The sequence below is a fragment of the Phoenix dactylifera genome, chromosome 3 (assembly GCF_009389715.1).
Source record: "Phoenix dactylifera cultivar Barhee BC4 chromosome 3, palm_55x_up_171113_PBpolish2nd_filt_p, whole genome shotgun sequence".
NCBI classification, from domain to species: Eukaryota; Viridiplantae; Streptophyta; class Magnoliopsida; order Arecales; family Arecaceae; genus Phoenix; species Phoenix dactylifera.
This window is the reverse complement of record NC_052394.1, coordinates 22,712,774-22,733,715: the sequence shown is the minus strand read 5'-3', so window position 1 is coordinate 22,733,715 and position 20,942 is coordinate 22,712,774. Positions and strand designations below refer to the sequence as shown.

Below are 20,942 nucleotides of genomic sequence, written 5' to 3'. Positions count from 1 at the left end.
AAGTTTATGTCCCCTATGCACAGGTCTGCTAGTACAGATCTCCTAGAGATACGATGACCCAGCACAGAACTACGTCTTCCCTGTCAATGCGTCTCCAGAAAAGAAAAAAAGAGCACGTTCATGCCTGCAAATAGCTCAAAAGAAATTTAGAAAAATTATGAGGAAAAGAAAATTTTTCTTTATTTTTTTTCTCCCCAATAATCCCTAGAGCCCTTTTTATATAAGCTCTTGGAATAGAGAAAAGAGAAATTTTCATTGTATTTAAAATGATCCCTAGAGCCCTTTATATAGGCTCAGGCGCATCAAAAGAAACAGACTCTCCTCCCGCGAATTAATGATGTGTCTTCTTGTGCTCCTTTGATCCTTCGGCTTATTGCAACTTAGCTATCCATGCTTCCTTCCTTCTTCGAAGGGCCTTTTCATGCTTGTTCTTACGCGTGGATGCATGACACTTGTCATGGTCTGCTTTTTTTGGAGATCTTTCTATGTTTGCTTCCTTGCTTGTGCACGGATGCTTGCCACTCGGCCGTTAATCAAGTCAAATGTTTAATTTTTAAATTTTAAAATATTTGATTTAATTCAATAATTAGCACCTGCTCCTCTATACTTGAATGCCATTACGTAGGATGCGGCATGCGAGAAAGTGATGGAGGAGGGATCGAACGGTGGACTGGAGATCCAGAGGGGACTGGAGCATCATAGCATAGTTCTCCATATGCATTACATCTATCTCCTATTTCACTAGTGTTTCACATGGGTAGTGCACATGATAGATTCCATGGATGGCTGAGATCTCCGAGCTAATTAAGTTTTTTTATTATTCATGTAATTTGATAAGCACGATTTCAACTTTGGAAGGTCAATTTTTCATGTCTCTCAATTAAGAATTGAGCTAAATATAGTAAATGCCTGTTTAACATAGAAATAGTTTTATTATCATCCATCATATATGGCTGAGCAATGTTACACCGTTTAATACTAGAATAGATGGTATGGTATTACAGTGTCATGGGGCTATACATGTGCACATGCATGTGTGTGCGCGCGCGTGTGTGTGTGAGAGAGAGAGCGGGTTTAATCATCATAAGAGATTACTGCTATGTAAGTTTTCATGACTATATCTTCTTATCATAGGTGTTAAAATATTTGCAGAAAAAGAAAAGAATAAGAAAAAAAGAGAGAGAAAATTGATTTTATTTCTCTGATCCGTCATATTTGGTATATCTCAGAGGTTATATGTACTCATGTACAGACTTTATATAAGAAAAATAATAGGCTGATATAAAATCATGTTAGTAAAAAAAAATATTACTCGCTGATACAAGTTGTTATATGATCCCTCAAATCACTCTAATAAGATCATGCTAATAAAAAAATTTAAATTACAAAAACTCGCTTGAAGTTTACATTTATTACACTTATACCCACTAGTTTGTAAAATCTACACATACACCCCGGTTAAATTAACGGCATTAGTGAATCTGTTTACCTCATATAAAAAGTCAAAATTTCTCTTGTGTAATGAGTAAATTACAAAAAGCCCTTAAATTAGGATAAATTATACCTACATTCAATAGTTTGAAAAATCTATACTTATCCTTTTGAGATTTGTTTCTATCCAACACTTAATCTATGACTTAACAAAATGTTAGCCAAACCATGAACTTAAATGAGACTAAATGCTATGTCAGAAAAAAAATTAAAAAATGACCAAATTAGCCTTAAGTGATATAATATTCATTCAAAGAAGAGAACAACCGTGAGACACCGTAGGGGTGAGCTTGATCTTAATGAATTATTAGAAAAAAGCTATATTATAAGGAAAAAGTAATCTAGATCTCTCAACTAAGTAGATGCCTCTAAAACTTTCTGCTGTACGGAACTAACATCAAGAGTTTTATTGCTTGAGCCGCCTATCAATGATCCAAGCTAAGCTATGAAACTGCAACTAATGTACGACAATTGTTTGGACAGGTTAACGTAGAATTATGACTCTTAATGCAAATTGAGCAAATAGCTCAGTAGTACCAGTCTCTTGCTTAAATGCAAAAAATCATGGGTTGGAACCACTTGATCGATGTGATCCTCAAAAAGTGTAACTCTTGATAGTCCAGGCCAAAGACATCATAGAGCACCTTGGAGCAATTACATTTTATGGGTAGCGCATCTCTGGACACCTAGCTTAAACTTGTCAAAAGGTGGACCGGACATAAAGCTGGAGTCATGATAACCAAAATGCTAGATTCACAAACTTACGTCAATAAAATCATGGCTAAAGAGAGATGCTAAGGGTTGCTATCCTGCTACCCGTATGTTTTTCATGCTACATAACACTAGAGAGTGCGTGTGATTCATGGGGATTGGTCAAATTTATGAGTCAACGATAAGTCAATGCCAAGTCAGAACAAGAAAATAAGTGAGTAAATAAACAATGTTTGTATCATTTTAGCAATACCAAATGTTCCTTTATATCATGCTGGTCCTTGTTATAGGCCATGGGTCTAGGCATCCTAGAACAAAATCATTAAGAGAGAGAGAGAGAGAGAGAGTCTTTATTGCAAGCCAATCTGACTCAAAAATTTTATAACATGTTTCAAAATTTATGAGTCTCAAGAACAAGTAAAATTTTTTCTTGACCCTAATGAAGGAAGCCATTACTTAATATTGGAACCACCCAGTTAATGATGGATTTGGAATGTTTACAACATTCTCTATTTTCTCATTGTTTATTTGGATTTGTTCAATATAGCACTTACAACATGTGATGCATGTGATTCAACCATATGTAAAAATATAAGAAGAGAGAATCATTGTATCTTATGATACAACTACAGCAATATTGGTGCGGACACTAGTGCCAGATCAGCCACCACTCGGATCGATGGTCGTTACAAGGTCCAGCCAGTCCAGCCAGTTTGATTTTATTTTGGATTGATTTTATGTTATTTTATCTTATGTCGATTGGGTTTATTTGCATATTATCATTTTAGGATTTTTATGGGATTGTTTTTTTTTTGTAGAGGTCTTTTTGTTATTTTGTGACCCTATATATATGGGTCCATGTTCGTGTTTAGGATTTGATGAATGATTGAATGAATTAGCTTCTTTTTTTCTGAAACTCTGGTATGAAGCCATGACTAGAGCTAGGTGAGAAGCCTGTCCTCCCCTTCTCTTCTCTTCTTTCTCTCCTCTGCTTCCTCTCTCTCTCTCTCTCTTTTCTCTACTGTCCTGCATCAAATATGTATATCAATATATAGCCTAACAATATGACTACCAAAAAAAATATCACTCATACTTGGACAAGTACAGCAACAATTATAAATGTGCTTAACATGATGAAGGAAAATGCATGTAGTATGGATATCCATAGTCCCATAAGCTTATTCACATGATGCAAATGAATAATAGAGAGGACGAAGGGATCGCTTGATGAATGGTTTTGTAGAAGAAATATGCATTTCCAAGATGGTTCCATGATTGCCAGGAGTTTTATAGAAGCAAGAAAAAAAATTCAAGAGAAAATTTATAACAAGGAGATAAAACCCATTACAGCCTTCCAAGCAAGCTACAGCACATCACATCTCCAATGTAAAGGCTAAGGAAGGTGGCTTTTGAACGTCACAAAGCATCATAAAAGAACTTATATAATATTGCACGGTAAGAGGGAAGTGGGAGATGTTAGATCTACCAAGTGGAGAAAAATGGTTCAAATTAGTGATAAAAGGACCGATCATACGAAGCGTCGCTGCATATTTACATACGTTTTTATGGTACAAATAGCCAATCTTCTAGCAGTAATATTTCCGAATATAAACATTAACCCCTCAACTCAGTAGGTGCGGTCGGATCTAAAATCCTATTATTCATGTTCTTTTTTTATATTTATTCGCCCTGTGGATGCTATTATTCTACAAACATGATTTTTTTGGCTAATGTTGACTTTTATCGAACAAATTGATTGATTCCTGTGCAGTTGCTCCTGTCCGGTAAACTCACCGCTATGCATCACACGACGCAAACGTTTGCCAGCCTTTCCATCGGCAGCACCGGTACACTGACCGGAACGGTGTCACAGGAGATTAGTCCCACATCGTCTAGAAGAATAAATAACATTTAATTTAATTAGCGATTTTCGACGCTTTATGCCACGACCTTACTTGAACAGGATCTGTTCTATAGGTTCGTACGATCGTGTCCTTGATTGCAAAGGAGACGGGCAACACAGTCTGGTGGATGACGGTAACCTCGGGATTCGAGCGTGATTAACGGTGGCGATCTTTCGGAGATCGGTACTATCGAGGATCGTGCCTGTCTCTTGTTCGCAGGGGATGGGGTGGTCCCGAGGTTGTCTGACAGAACAGACCCATAAATTTTTTTTGGTGTAATCTCTCTTAGGCAAGCAAATCGAGGCGGGATTTTTTTCTCTACCTTATGGTGAGTAGAGTTTGATTTCCTTGAAATGCTGGAATTTCGATGCTCCACAGCTTTTTTTTTTTTTATATATATATTATTTGGTTACTCGTGTCGTAGACAAATTGGTGCTAATATGAATCGGCTATATATATATATTTTAAAAATTAGTTTTTTAAATTTTTTTCTTATTTTTATGGTGAGTTGGATTTGGTTTTTTTGAAATGTTAGGAATTTGATGCTTCATGGATTTTTTTTGAAGTGTTATTTCGTCACTCGTATCGTGGACAAATTGGCGCTAACGTGAACCGTTCAAACTCGAAAATACCATTTTTCTTAGTTTTTTTTTATAATAAGTAGGATTTGATTTTCTTGAAATACTAGAATTTTGATGCTTCACGAATTTTTGTAACTATTATTTGATCATTCGTGTCGTGGACAAATTGGCGCTACTATGAACCAGTCAAATATATATGTTTCGGACTATGGTACTTGAAATCAAATTTTGAATCTTTATACTCGAGTATCCTTTTCTGATTTATATCGTTAACTAGGGTTCTAAGGTCACTTTGTATCGTGGACAAATTGGCGCTAATGTGAGCCGGTTAAATATATATGTTTCGGACTATGGTACTTAACCTCAAATTTTGAATCTTTATACTCAAGTATCCTTTTCTGATTTATATCGTTAATTAGGATTCTAAGGTCTAGTGCCATCTGCAATTTGGTTAATTACTGTAGCAAGATTAATGATTTTGATGCAATATATTTAGAATTTTAAGATTTTGAAAGGGTTTATTTGCTACGTTAAAGCTAGGGATGATGGTTGTCTTTAAAGAAGAGAAGATGTTGGGTGCTTGCAAAATTTGAGTGATATTCTGTTCCTTGTTGATGAATGGCTAAGGATTTTATAAATTGTCAGCGATGGACAAGATAGAGTTTGTAATTAATCTGCATAACAACTTAGGAAAACGGACATGGTTTCTTCACACACGGGATGGTATTATCCCCTTTACAAACCTCAAATTAGTTTTGAAGTTTAAAAGTAGAATTATGAACGAAAAGATACAGAATTCCACAAAGTCCGAAATGCTCATGATGTGAATATTAACATCGTGTTATCTGAATATATCCTTGACATGGGTAATTGATATCTTTATGAATTCCTCCAGTTTGCCCACTAATTTACCCCCCTAAACCACCCTATATATATCAAGTTGTGAAATTGGACTAGGAGTATAGACAACAGGCTTGTTGACAAGCCTCCTGCTGCTAAAAAATATCCCACTGGTTTTGTCAAAAAAACAAAGAAAAGAATGCTTTTTTAATATTTTTATTCTTCCTTCATTCTATCAAAGAATGTTAGAATGCTACTTGAAGGCATGCAGGAAGGAAAAATAAAGGCTGTTTGCCAAGAAATGCCGAGAAAGAGCTCAATATATATATAAGTTGTCGGATGACTTTTGAGTTGAAGCCCACCAAGACCACTTGATCTATGATTGTGTCCCATAAGAACATACCTTAGGAGAGACCTACCATTTACTCTTGAAAAAATGGAAGTGTCTTATAATTCTCTAGAGCCGGATTGCAGAGGGGCCCGGGGGGTAGGGGAGCTAAATAATTCATGTTATAATATACAACATGAATCAACATAATCATTTGTTGCATTTTTTTATGATAGTCTTCTTTCAAGGTAGTGTTTATTAGTTTATAGTATGGTCTAAATAATTCAGTCGGTCCATGCAGCATTCCTCTTCCTATATTCTTGCAGACAATTGGCATCACCTCACACGGTCATCTTAGTTCAGTGGATATTGATAAACCCTTCTATCCTCACTGTGTTCACTTGTGAGTTTTCCTTCATCAGCATCTTAGGCCTTCCCTGAAGGTCCCCACATTCTTCTATCTTGATTTTCTGAATTTTAATCTGGTGACTTCCCTTGTTTAATTTGCAGGGAAATAAAGAATATCTTTGCTCTTCATAGCTTGTGCTCTTATCATCCCAGCACTACTTATCAGATATCATACCATACATTTCTGGATTTCACCCTCTGATCAGCTTTATACTATATGACCTACCTTGGTGAGTTTTTTTGTGGTTGCAGATATCTTCATGGTGACAATATTCTTACTTTGTCCTGCCTATGGCTGCATGAGTATGGGGTTAAGATATTTATGATTAACTTTAATATTAGCTACCTGTAAGCTGACTTATCTTCCCCGACATGCTTGCAAGGTCAGATTAATATGCAAGCAAAAGACGTGGCCTGTCGAACACGATTATTTCCTTAAGCATAAGCCTGCAGAATTTAAATTGCATTATTTATGCTTAGTTTTTTAAGCAGAGCATTATCACTGTAGTTATCTATGCCTTTTTATTCTGATCTTTAAGTACCGAGAACCAGGTTTTGCTTAAATTAATGAATCATGCAGCACTTATGTATGCCATGTGACTTTATTTTTTTAAACACTTCGATTCTATGGATATAGTGCCTCAACTTAGCTTTCTTCACAACATATGATAAAATGACATTCTATCGTTACTCTGCTGCTTGGCTCTTCAATTTCCCAACTAGCATTGCTTTTAGTCTTTACTATTTTTCCGTTCGTATATTTTGATGATCTGATACTTAAAAGCTCTATTTCAGTAGGCTAACAAATGATCATAAGAAAACTATGTTCATCATCCCAAGTACTAGCTTTCTAAGCCAACTAGCTTTCTAACCAATGCACTGGCAAGCACAAAGCATGTTATCATCATTCACATATTTTCGTATCAATACATTGTTCACTCCTTTCTACAGATAACAAACCCAAGGGCTACACAAACTTCAGGGACATGATCACCACATATAATGCTAAGCTATAGTAGTAATTTTGCAGACACGACGTCTACTTGCAAAGCTCAAGATGGCAATCCTGCATCAAACTCTCGATAGGTGGTGACATATCATGGCCTCATATCATAGCTCTAGCTGAGGAGTTGGATAGAATCACTATAGAAAACAAAAGAACAATAGGCTGTTGCGAGAGATCTGGTCAAACAACCTCAGATGCTGCTAGTTTTCACTCTGTAGCCTCGTGCCCCAAATTTCTTCAGGAAGATCAGACTGAATTCCGACTTAAAAGAAGCCTTGACTCCATGCTTTGATATTCAAGTTTGTTAAATGGGTGGTCTTCTCTCTGGAATTCATTTTTCATCCCTTCTTGACAAGTCAAAAGTGGTCTTGATTCCCTCGGAGGAAGGCCCTTTTTTGGCAAACTCTTGTCCACTGAATTCTCCTTCATCAGTCTCTCTCCTGATTCAGTTTTCTTGTTCATCTGCAAATCAAGCCGATCATCCGGACTTAAATTCTCCTTTTGGCTATCAGGGACTATGTCTTCCTGCTGGCTGTAACCTTCGTAGTGCGAATTACTTCTCCCATAACAATTCGAAGCCTGTTCGATGCCATTCTTATTGGTGGATGACCAACTTAGATTGAAGCTACCAAATCCCTGAATTCCACGAGTAATTCTTCGAGCCTGGTCCCGCTCTTCTGTAAGAACTGGCCCTTTCTCAAGCAGCTTCAACACCCTCTCTGATTTCTTTCTCACAGTCAGTCCCCAGTTAAACCTGCAAGTCAATTCAAACATCCATATCTGAAAATGGGATTATGGTACCTCGCAAAACAATACCGAATCTAAATGATGAGTCCTCATTTCTCACCCTCTTTCATCAATGAACTGAAAGTTTTCCATTTCTTGGATAACTTCCTTGTCGCTCTGAAACTCCTCTGCGGTGCTCTCAGGTCCATGAGTTAGAAGATGCTCCAAAAGTATCAAGGCCTTGTAAGGCTCCCTCCAGTGCTTCCTATCAAATTTGGCCAACCTAATTCGACGACAAAAGGTCGATAAACCTCTCAGAACACGGATCCACAGAAACTACCAAATCAGAACACCATCGAAACCATGATGAACCTGCTAACCTCTTATGCAGGATCTCCACAATTCTCCAGTAGTCATCGATCTCGAATGCCGCCCGTGATATGAAACCCATTGTCCTCGCGTCTGGTGCCCATGGATTCCCATTTGTTGCTTCTTCTGTCAGCCTACAACCAAGATCAATGTCACAACCAATAAATGATCTAAAATCTTGAATCTAATGCCGCACTTGGAGGTTTAATTTCAAAATAATGTCTTTATTGTACCCTGGAGCTAAAAAACTCTGGATTTCAAGAGTAGATTTTTCGGGCAGTCTTTACTTCGAGGTTAAAGATCATACTGAAAGGATCAAACATGAATCTGAAAGAAAGAAAAAAAGACCTCTTCTCAAGGTAGAAATTTTCAGTTTCATGATTCTAAAGCTCTAGTGAGATTTCCATGCACCACCAAACATAGAGAATCGTGACTTCGAATTACAATGAAAGATCATAATTTATTTGTACATACTTTGCAATCTAATGGCTGATATCAAGATTTTCTTAAAAGAAAGAAAGAAAGAAAAAAGAGACATTAAAGCATATCAAAGACCAGATGGAGCTTACAATTCAGCGGGAGTAACATCGGTGAGAGCCAACCGTGCGGTCCGGATCTTTTCTTTGAAGAAGTAGGAGGCCTGCTTCCTGAGCTCATGGAAGAAAGGGGTTCCCATGGCGATCGACATGTCTCCGATCTCCCCAGAAGAACAGCAAAATAGCGACGGTCTTTCAGCTAGCGGGCAGAACGCGTAAGCAAGAGAAGAGAAGAGACAGCAAGGGCAACTGCTCCACCAATTCAACAATTAGCACCTACTCCTCTGGACTGAAATGCCATTACGTAGGATGAGGCAAGCGAGAAAGCGATGGAGGAGGGATCGAACGGTGGACTGGAGATCCAGAGGGGACAGGAGGTGGTGGGATTGGAATCTCCAACGGAAGGAATTCGCATGGCTCTGTCATCTTTGTAAGACCAGGGACGGGGAAGTCAAGATCTCCGGGTGAAGTTCGAAATTTAAATTGGAAAATGTAGCCGTTTGCTGCGGGCGTCATGGAACCCATGCTCTGCTGACTTTTATCTTCTTCTTGTCGACTAGTGCAGCCTTGTTGTATACGGTATCCAGGATAACGCTGCATGCGTCATTGTAGGATTCTGGACTTGGACCAAATCAAACAATTCAACATGCCTCTGCATATGTAACACTCATGCTCAATGACTAGTTTTTTTTTTTTTTTTTTTTTGGTATAACGGCGACTCACGCGCTAGACAAGTATAAATGCAATTAATAAAATCAGAAAACAAAAGACTGTCCAAGGCCTCTGGCAATGACGCATCGTCCACCCAGACGAATCCTCCCACATGGTGAGCCACAAAAGAGGCAACCCAGTCGGTGGCACGGTTCGCCTCCCTGCATGCATGCATAGCCTGGTAAGATCTGCACTCTCCTAAAAGTCTACAAATGTCCCTAAGCATCGGCTTCTTCTCAGTGGCGTGACCCCGTCTCCTGACCCATGCGATTACCGAAGCCGAGTCCCCCTCAAGAAGTATGTGATCCGCCCCCAATGCCTACCTAGCATAAGACAACCCCTCCTAGGCCGCTCTGAGCTTGGCGCACACAACGGATGTGTCAAAAATCCTCCGACCGACCGCCGCCATCAGTCTAACAGCGTGGTCTCTGATGATAAATCTCACACCTCTATAACTTCAGCCCTCACCTATACTGTCATCAAAGTTCACCTTCAGAAAGTCAGGAGGTGGGAGCACATAAGCAACTTAACACAAATATAAGCTGCATTGCAAATAGTTTGGTTACATGGCATACCTATGACTCATTTGGAAGCCCATGGTTACATCTATCTCCTTTTTCACTAGTGTTTCGCATGGGTAGTGCACATGATAGATTCCATGGATGGCTTAGATCTCCGAGCTAATTAAGTTTTTTTATTATTCATGTAATTTGATAAGCACGATTTCAACTTTGGAAGGTCGATTTTTCATGTCTCTCAATTAAGAATTGAGCTAAATATAGTAAATGTCTGTTTAACATAGAAATAGTTTTATTACCATCCATCATATATGGCTGAGCAATGTTACACTATTTAATACTAGAATAGACTATGGTATTGCAATGTCACGGGGCTGTGCACGTGCACATGCATGTGTGTGTGCGTGTGTGTGAGGGAAAGAGAGGGTTTAATCATAAGATATTACTGTTAGGTAAGTTTTCATGACTACATCTTCTTATGATGTTAAAATATTTACAGAAAAAAAAAAAAAAAAGAGAGAGAAAATTGATTTTATTTTTCTGCTCCGTCATATTTGGTATATCTCAGAGGTTATATGTACTAATATACAAACTTTATATAAGAAAAATAATATAGGCTGATGTAAAATTATGCTAGTAAAGAAAAATATTACTCGCTGATACCAGTTGTTATATGATCCCTCAAATCACTCTAATAAAATCATACTAATAAAAAAAGAATAAATTAAAAAACTCTCTTGAATTTTATGTTTATTATACTTATACCCACTAATTTGTAAAACCTACACTTATATCCAGTTAAATTAATCGCATTAGTGAACCTGTTTACCTCGTATAAAAGTCAAAATTGCCCTTACGTGATGAGTAAATTACAAGAAGCCCTTAAAATTAGGGTATACTTACAATCTATAGTTTGAAAAATCTATCCTTTTGAGGTTTGTTTTTACCCAACACTTAATCCATGACTTAACAGAATGTTAGCCAAACAATAAACTTAAATGAGACTAAATGTCATGTCAGAAAAAATTTAAAAAATGACCAAATTGGCCTTAAGTGATATAATATTCATTCAAAGAAGAGAACGGCCGTGAGGCACCATGGGTTTAAGTTTGATCTTGATGATTTATCAGAAAAGAGCTACATAATAAGAGAAAAGCAATCTAGTTCTCTCAAGTAAGTGGATGCCTCTAAAATTTTCTGTTGTAGGGAACTAACATCAAGAATTTTATTACTTGAACCGGCCTATCTAAGATAAGTAAGTGGATTAGAGCGTGATTAATGGTGGTGATCTCCTGGGGTTGGTACTGTCGAGGATCGTTGTTCCAATCTCTTGTCCACAGGGGATGAGGTGGTCCCGAGATTGTCTGACAAACCTATAAAATATGTTTTGGTGTAATCTCCCTCTGGCAAGCAAATCGAGACGCCCACTTGCTAAAAATATCATTTTCCTTGGATTTTTTTTCTATGTTATGGTGAGTAGGGTTTGGTTTTCCTGTTAGAATTTTGATGCTTCATAATTTTTTTTAAAAATATTATTTGGTCACTCGTATCATGGACAAACTGACACTATTGTGAATCGATCAGACATATTAAGGGGTGCAAATAGATCGGGTCGGATCCTGAGTGACCCCGACCCAATCCGACTTTTTGTTCGGATTCTAATTTTGGACCCAAATTCGATCCGGTTGAAAAATGGATCGGGTTGAGTCGGGTCCGATTCGGATCCGGGTCTGAGTCGGATCGGATTTGGATCCGAATCGGATCCAATTTCTTGTGTTTTTGAAAAAAAATTTGGATAAATCTAATTTGGTCATATCGTAATTATGAGGTGTTGGGCGACCCATGACTCGAAAGACTTGCTAAGTCATGGGTGACCTTGAGTCAGAACAGGTGACCCATGACTAACTAGGTCGGTCAACAAGCCAAAGGTCATACCACGCTGTTTTTTATCCATACGACTGATTGGACGGAACTTGGTGTCTCCCAGCTCCCCACTCACGAGGACAAAAAATAATCCCAGACCGTCTTCCAAAATCCAATTTCATTGCAGAAAACTGTCACATGACCCATATTCAGTTCAGTGTTCCCTCACTTTCGCCCTTCAAACGTTAAAAGAAACAAAAGCCCAAAAACAGAAGGGGAAAAAAAAAAAAAAACCAGCTACCGAGACACCAGAGGTATCAACAGTGTAATAGATCGAGAGAGAATCCTGACGGGTCGAGTGTTCCCTCACTTTTCCTTCTTTTTTTTTTTTGTTCTCTCTCTCTCTCTCTTTCTCTTCGGATCCATTCGAGTCGGATCGGATCCGTTCGGTAAATCCAAACCCGACCCAAAAAATGATTCGAGTTCAATTTTAGGACCCGACCCGGATCCGCGGGTCCTAAAATTCAGATCGGGTCGGGTCTACGCGGGTCTGGTCGAATCGGATCATGGGTCGGGTCATGAGGCTCCATGGGTCTGAGTTTGATTTTGATGATTTATCAGAAAAGAGCTACATAATAAGAGAAAAGCAATCTAGTTCTCTTAAGTAAGTGGATGCCTCTAAAATTTCTTGTTGTACGAAACTAACATCAAGAGTTTTATTAATTGAACCGGTCTATCTATGATCCAAGCCAAGCTATGGAACTGCAACTAATGCACGACACTTGTTTGCACAGGCTAACATAGAATTATGACTCTTAATGCAAACTGAGCAATAGCCAATAGCTCAGTAGTACCAGTCTCTCGCTTAAATGCAAAAAATCATGGGTTAGAACCACTTGATCGATGTAATCCTCAAAAAGTGTAACTCTTGATAGTCCAGGCCAAAGACATTATAGAGCACCTTGGAGCAATTACATTTTATGGGTAGCCCATCTCTGGACACCTAGTTTAAACTTGTCAAAAGGTGGACCGGACACTGGAGTCATGATAACCAAAATGCTAGATTCACAAACTTACGTCAATAAAATCATGGCTAAAGAGAGATGCTAGGGGTTGCTATCCTGCTACCCATATGTTTTTCATACCACATAACACTATAGAGTGAGTGTGATTCATGGGAATTGGTCAAATTTATGAGTCAACGACAAGTCAATGCCAAGTCAGAACAAGAAAATAAGTGAGTAAATAAACAATGTTTGTATCATTTTAGCAATACCAAATGTTCCTTTATATCATGCTGGTCCTTGTTATAGGCCATGTGTCTAGGCATCCTAGAACAAAATCATTAAGGGAAAACAATTTTTTAACATGTTTCAAAATTTATGAGTTCTTTCTCAAGAACAAGTAAAATTGTTTCTTGACCCTAATGAAGGAAGCCATTATTTAATATTGGAACCAACCAGTTAACGATGGATTTGGAATGTTTACACCGTTCTTATTTTGTCATTGTTTATTTAGATTTGTTCAACATAGCACTTACAACATGTGATGCATGTGATTCAACCATATGTAAAAATATAAGAAGAGAGAATCCCTATATCTTATGATACAACTACAGCAATATTGGTGCGGACACCGATGCCAGGTCAGCCATTACTCGGGTCAATAGTCGCTACAGGGTCCAGCCAATCCAGCCAGTTTGATTTTATTTTGGATTGATTTTATGTTATTTTATTTTATGTCGATTGGGCTCATTTGCATATTGTCATTTTAGGGCTTTTATGGGATTGTTTTTTTTTTTGTAGGAGTCTTTTGTTATTTTGTGACCCTATATATATGCGTCTATATTCGTGTTTAGGGTATGATGAATGATTGAACGAATTAGCTTCTATTTTTCTGAAACTCTGGTATGAAGCCATGGCTAGAGCCAGGTAAGAAGCCTGGTTCTCCTTCCTCCCCTCCTCTTCTCTTCTTTCTCTCCTCTCCTTCTTCTCTCTCTCTCTCTTTTTTCTGCTGTCCTGCATCAAATATGTATATCAATATATAGCCTGACAATATGACTACCAAAGAAAATATCGCTCATACTTGGACAAGTACAGCAACAACTATGAATGTGCTTAACATGATGAAGGAAATGCATGTAGTATGGATATCCATAGTCCCATAAGCTTATTCACATGATGCAAATGAATAATAGAGAGGACGAAGGGATCACTTGATGAATGGTTTTGTAGAAGAAATATGCATTTCCAAGATAATTCCATGATTGCCAGGAGTTTTATAGAAGCGAGAAAAAGAATTCAAGAGAAAATTTATAACAAGGAGATAAAACCCATTACAGCCTTCCAAGCAAGCTACAGCACATCACACCTCCAATATAAAGGCTTAGGAAGGTGGCTTTTGAACGTCACAAAGCATCATAAAAGAACTTACATAATATTGCACGGAAAGAGGGAAGTGGGAGATGTTAGATCTACCAAGTGGACAAAAATAGTTCAAATTAGTGATAAAAGGACCGATCTCATACGAAGCGCCGCTACATATTTACATACGTTTTTATGGTGCAAATAGCCAATCTTCTAGCAGTAATATTTCCAAATATAAACATTAACCCCTCAACTCGGTAGGTGAGGTCGGATCCAAAATCATATTATTCATGTTCTTTTTTGATATTTATTCGCCCTGTGGATGCTATTATTCTAGAAACATGATTTTTTTGGTTAATGTTGACTTTTATCAAACAAGTTGACTGATTCATGTGCAGTTGCTCCTGTCCGGTAAACTCACCGCTATGTTCCAATTACCAAACCTTTGCCAGGCTTTCCATCGGCAGCACCGGTACACTGACCGCATCGGTGCCACAGGAGATTAGTCCCACATCGATTAGAAGAATAAATAATATTTAACTTAATTAGCGATTCTCGACGCTTTGCGGCACGACCTTACTTGAACGGGATCTGTTCTATAGGTTCGTACAACCGTATTCTTGATTGCTAAGTTGACGGGCAACTCTGTCTGGTAGATGACACGTAACCTTGGGATTAGAGCGTGATTAGCGGTGACGATCTCTTGGGATCGGTACTGTCGAGGATCGTTCCTATCTCTTGTTCTCAGGGGATGGGGTGGTCCCGAGGTTGTCTGACAGACCCATAATTTTTTTGGCCTAACCTCTCTTAGGCAAGCAAATCAAGGCGCCCATTTGCGCAAAATATTATTTTTCTTGGATTTTTTTTCTATTTTACACGGTTTAATTTTGTTGAAATGCTAGAATTTTGATGCTTCACGAATTTTTTTTAAAATATTATTTGGTCACTTGTGTGGTGGACAAATTGGCGCTAATATGAACCGGTCAAATATATATATTTCAAAAATTATTATTTTTAGATTTTTTTTCTATTTTTAGTGAGTTGGTTTTGGTTTTCTTGAAATATTAGGATTTTGATGCTTCACGGATTTTTTTTTTTAAATATTATTTTGTCACTTGTGTGGTGGACAAATTGGCGCTAATACAAATCAGACAAATATATATATTTTGAAAATTATTTTTTTTAGATTTTTTTCTATTTTTATGGTGAGTTGGGTTTGGTTTTCTTGAAATGCTAGGATTTTGATGCTTCACGGATTTTTTTTAAGTGTTATTTGGTCATCGTGTCGTGGACAAATTGGCGCTAATGTGAACCGGTCAAACATATATGTTTCAAAAATATCATTTTTCTTAGATTTTTTTTCTATTTTATGGTGAGTAGGGTTTGGTTTTCTTGAAATGTTAGGATTTTGATGCTTCACGGATTTTTTTAAGCATTATTTGGTCACGTATCGTGGACAAATTGGCGCTAATGTGAACCGGTCAAACATATATGTTTCGAAAATATCAGTTTTCTTAGATTTTTTTTTTCTATTTTATGGTGAGTAAGGTTTGATTTTCTTGAAATACTAGGATTTTGATGCTTCACGGATTTTTTTTAAGTGTTATTTGGTCATCGTGGCGTGGGCAAATTGGCGCTAATGTGAACCGGTCAAACATATATGTTTCGAAAATATCATTTTTCTTAGATTTTTTTTCTATTTTATGGTGAGTAGGGTTTGGTTTACTTGAAATGCTAGGATTTTGATGCTTCGCGGATTTTTTTTAAGTGTTATTTGGTCACTCATGTCGTGGACAAATTGGCACTAATGGGAACCAGTCAAATATATATATTTCGAAAATATCATTTTTTTAGATTTTTTCTATTTTTATGGTGAGTTGGATTTGGTTTTCTTGAAATGTTAGAATTTTGATGCTTCACGGATTTTTTTAAGTGTTATTTGATCACTCGTGTTGTGGACAAATTGGCGCTAACGTGAGCCGGTCAAATATATATGTTTTGGACTATGGTACTTGACCTCAAATTTTGAATCTTTATACTCAAGTATCCTTTTCTGGTTTATATCATTAATTAGGGTTCTAAGGTCTAGTGCCATCTGCAATTTGGTTAATTACTGTAGCAAGATTAATGATTTTGATGCAATATATTTAGAATTTTAAGATTTTGAAAGGGTTTATTTGCTACATTAAAGCTAGGGATGATGGTTGTCTTTAAAGAAGAGAAGATGTTGGGTGCTTGCAAAATTTGAGTGATATTCTGTTCCTTGTTGATGAATGGCTAAGGATTTTATAAATTGTCAGCGATGGACAAGATAGAGTTTCTAATTAATCTGCATAACAACTTAGGAAAACGGACATGGTTTCTTCACACACGGGATGGTATTATCCCCTTTACAAACCTCAAATTAGTTTTGAAGTTTAAAAGTAGAATTATGAACGAAAAGATACAGAATTCCACAAAGTCCGAAATGCTCATGATGTGAATATTAACATCGTGTTATCTGAATATATCCTTGACATGGGTAATTGATATCTTTATGAATTCCTCCTGTTTGCCCACTAATTTACCCCCCTAAAGCACCCTATATATATCAAGCTGTGAAATTGGACTAGGAGTATAGACTGCAGGTTTGTCGACAAGCCTCCTGCTGCTAAAAAATATCCCACTGGTTTTGTCAAAAAAAAGAAAAGAAAAGAAAAGAATGCTTCTTTAATATTTGTATTCGTCCTTCATTCTATCAAAGAATGTTAGAATGCTACTTGAAGGCATGTAGGAAAGAAAAATAAAGGCTGTGTGCCAAGAAATGCCGAGAAAGAACTCTATATATATATAAGTTGTCGGATGACTTTTGAATTGAAGCCCACCAAGACCACTTGATCTATGATTGTGTCCTATAAGAACATACCTTAGGAGAGACCTACCATTTACTCTTGAAAAAATGGAAGTGTCTTATAATTCTCTAGAGCCGGATTGCAGAGGGGCCCGGGTGGGTGGGGGAGTTAAATAAATAATTTCAAGAGTTAAAGTGTCTTGGTGGGGATGGATGTGGAGGGGCTACTGGAACTGCAAAGGGATGATTGCTAGGCATCGAGATGATGATGCTTAAGCTGGGGGCAAAATGATGAAGGAACGAGGAAGGCATGAGTTGTAATGATGTCATCAAAGTGTGAAATGTTGGGGTTTGTGTGGGGAAGTTGTTCTCTCTGTTCTGCTTTAAAGTTGCAAGCAATCACTATCTTAGTAGTGATGAAAACCATGCAACCTCATGGAAGATTGGTCCCCCTAGCAACTCAATTTAGAAACACCAGTACCCCTGACTCCTGAGGCATCTAATTTTATCACCTCATCCAATAGTTAATTTACTGGGGGAAAATTATTGATTTTGCTGGTGTAGTTTCTTGTTCATGTAATTCACCACCATAATTATCATGTCAAAGTGATTTGTGGTCCTTGCATTGCTAATGGTGTGAGCCGAAAAGGCTTTTATACTAATTGACCATGTCCTCCCATGGTCTTGATGCCTATTTCATTTTTCCAATTTCCTTCCAAACTACATTCAACAAATTAATAAGTGCCTTTCCAGTGAGCAATGACGCTAGGATTTATCTGCTTTGGTTCAATTGTTATCTGGTAAAATTTCCCTGTCTATGAAACTTTACTAGCTCCAAGAGGCTTTACCCAAGCTTGAAAGCAACACCCAAACTCATTAAAGGTGGTTGTGGAACTTAACACCAGGATAGAGACTTGTTAAATTCCAACTTTGTCATTTTGATGGCAATAGTTGGATGCAACACTTGGTGTATATCACATGCTAACTATTAAGATTCGCAATATATAATGGAACATCCATCATGCAAACCAGGTGTAGATAAAGTGCCAAGAAATAGAGGTGTTGGAGCATGCCAATTGGCTCCTAGGGCCATCACAATCACACATATAGACATATACATACATACATACATACATAATGTCCTCACCAACTGTTATGGGCACAAAAGGTCGAGTCTTTGACACAAAAGCTCGAGCAGGATACGGTCCGTCAGAGGCAAAGCACGTGCATCAATTCATCGGAGATCACAAGACGAACCAAAAAAAGCCAAAGGTTTAAGCCAGTGCTTTCGGAAATCCTTCTCCTACGGCGAAGGATCCAATGCTCTCTCTCTCTATCTATCTCTCTTCCCCACATCCATCTGCCAAAATCTACCAACATCCATCAATTTCACCAGCACCGATCATAGCAAGAAAAGGACCCAACACCATAGAATAAAGAGAAAATAAAGCATTTTTTTTAACAGAAATTAAAAATAACAAAATTACTTCGATCCCATATACTTAAACGAGGAACATCCAGAAACAAATTACCAGCATTGTATTGATCTATGTTTGCCGAATAAAAAAGATTGCAGTATTATCAAATAAAATTATATTTATGAAAAATATTTATTTAAGTTTAAAATTATCATTTCATTGAAGTGAACAATAACATTACGACATGATGATCATTATAATGGAATAAAAAATAGATGACAATTTTTACTTGAATTCCATTACATATATAACAGGAAGCCTCCATTTTATTAGGGGGCCAAAAAAAAAAAAAAACTCGGTCTAAAGCCAAACAGTCCCCCGCGGGTAAGCTTATCCCAAAGAGCGAGTCTTTTGAACTAATATAACCGTTTCCCCTGCGACCTCTCGGCCCCTCGAAGCATTAAAGAGCCCAACGCAAACCGCCAGAGAATAGAGCCCCGTAAAGCCACCTCATCTCCTTCTGTGCTCCCACTATTATAACACCATATACCCACAGAGAGGCAGAAGAGAGAGAGAGAGAGAGAGGAGGAGGAGGAGGAGGATGACAAACTTGTAGGTGGGTGTGGCAACTGGCAAGCTTTTCTGCCTGTCTTCTTCTTACTGTTCTTCACTTGTCGCTTCCTCTGTGTGCTTGTGCCTTGTGGCCGCTCTTTTTAACTCTTATCTTCTTTGTTTCCTTATTTGAGCAGCTCTCACCTCTCTCTCTCTCCCCTTTCTTCCAGTTCTATTATCTCTCCATGTACTCCGAGTTTGGTCAGTCTTTCTCTCTAAGCATGTCTACTGCACAGTTATGTGCATCCGAGAAGGACTCCAATCCCCTCCAAATAGACTCCACACCAACCTCTCAGGTTCCATCTCTAGAAGCAGACAAAGATGCTAGCAGGAGAGAAGGAACAACGGAAGCCGAAGGAGAAGAGAGCAGCCCCGTCCTTCTTCCTCCTTCCTCCTCTTCCTCTTGTTCCTCTGAGCAGGTTGGAGTCGAAGATGAGAAAGAAGAGAAGAAGAAAGATGGAAGTGGTAACTCTGTGGAGGTTGGAGTGAAAGAAGAGAAAGAGATGGATCGAGGTAAGGATGTTGGTGATGATGGTGATGATGATGGTTATCACACGCCTACCTCTCCGAGGCATAGAATTCCGGAGGCTCGTGTGTGCCCGCCGGCCCCGAAGAAGCCCGCGCATTTGCTGTACATGAAGAGGAAGGTAAGGGCCGATCAGGCTCGACGACGGGTTGATGATATAGAGGGCGAGATTGGCTCTTTCTGGAGTGCAGAGCTTGATGATGCTGCCCCAAGGACCAAGAAGGCTAGGGGAGAAGCTACCAATGCTTAATGATGCTATGGTGCATCCATAACCTATTTATATATAAATATAATATAATAATATATATTATAAAAATACATGATTTTTAACTTTTTTGTTACATTTGCGATGATATGTGATTATGGTTTTCAGGATCCTTCAAATCCACTTGAGTTCATACAAGAATTTTCCTTTTTCTTTTTTTTTTTTGAAGTTCTATTTGGCTTTCTCGAGGTGGAGAAGCCCAAGAGGAGGCGAAATAATAGCTTTTGAAGGTGAGGGAGAGCAGCAACCAAGGAAAGTGTGTGCGATAATTATCTACTCCAGTGCACAAGGTGTTCTTTCCTTGTCATGAAGCTTATATGCGTCTCTCATTAGAGATATTTCTCTTTTCTTTTCTCTCTCTTTATTTTTTTTTCCTGCGTCTTTGCTCTTCTTTTGTGTATTGAATTGGATGGACTGTGGTCTAAAGTGAGCGGATGCTTGGCTTTTCTTTTCTTGCTATTTCATGGATTCCCTTGTACCAAGTTAGAGTAGAAGAAGGCTTATTTTTTTTGCTTAAAAGAAGAAGAAGGCTTATTGGTAAATGGATTTCTAAGCGATTCAAATAGGGTAAATTGAGTGCAAGCTCACAAAAATTTTAGCTTCATATTCACGAAAGGAAAAGTTGGCATCTTAGCCTTTTGAATAGGTTAGTTACTACTTTAGATGTTTTGGTGAAAACAATGTCATGATATGCGAATGTGGTACGACTGAAAGGAGAAGAAAAGGAATCATTTGTAGACTTGGATGGGAACACTGCTCTCTGCTTTACCAAATTATGGATTTGATATGGGCATTTGCTTTTGTTTTCTTCTTTTAATAGTGTTGTTTGGGGATCGAGGGTACTTCTTTTTAGCTTCCAGAATCACGGAATCCCTCAAAGGGGGAATAAATGATGCATGATGCCTCGGTTAGTATAGAGTTCTCCAAGCTGGA

The 20,942-nt window shown here is 38.0% G+C and overlaps 2 protein-coding genes and 2 non-coding genes across 4 annotated transcripts; 3 read left to right on the top strand and 1 right to left on the bottom strand.

The window, feature by feature from the left end:
- Positions 1-4,147: 4,147 nt before the first annotated feature.
- Positions 4,148-4,359, top strand: LOC113463355. The gene has a single exon (XR_003387458.2). It is a non-coding gene; the product is annotated as a small nucleolar RNA U3 (small nucleolar RNA).
- Positions 4,360-7,143: 2,784 nt separating this feature from the next.
- On the bottom strand, positions 7,144-9,354 carry LOC103716500 (epsin-2-like). The gene is made up of 4 exons (XM_008804527.3): positions 8,934-9,354; positions 8,376-8,498; positions 8,117-8,278; positions 7,144-8,023 (listed from the first exon to the last, which is right to left on the bottom strand). The coding sequence occupies exons 1-4, from the start codon at positions 9,050-9,052 to the stop codon at positions 7,516-7,518; spliced, it is 912 nt and encodes a 303-aa protein (XP_008802749.2). The 5' UTR covers positions 9,053-9,354; the 3' UTR covers positions 7,144-7,515.
- Positions 9,355-14,928: 5,574 nt separating this feature from the next.
- Positions 14,929-15,140, top strand: LOC113463354. The gene has a single exon (XR_003387457.2). It is a non-coding gene; the product is annotated as a small nucleolar RNA U3 (small nucleolar RNA).
- A 3,778-nt stretch (positions 15,141-18,918) lies between these two features.
- LOC103716501 (cyclin-dependent protein kinase inhibitor SMR12) lies at positions 18,919-20,456 on the top strand. The gene is made up of 2 exons (XM_039125034.1): positions 18,919-19,222; positions 19,389-20,456. The coding sequence occupies exon 2, from the start codon at positions 19,404-19,406 to the stop codon at positions 19,992-19,994; it is 591 nt and encodes a 196-aa protein (XP_038980962.1). The 5' UTR covers positions 18,919-19,222; positions 19,389-19,403; the 3' UTR covers positions 19,995-20,456.
- Positions 20,457-20,942: the final 486 nt, after the last annotated feature.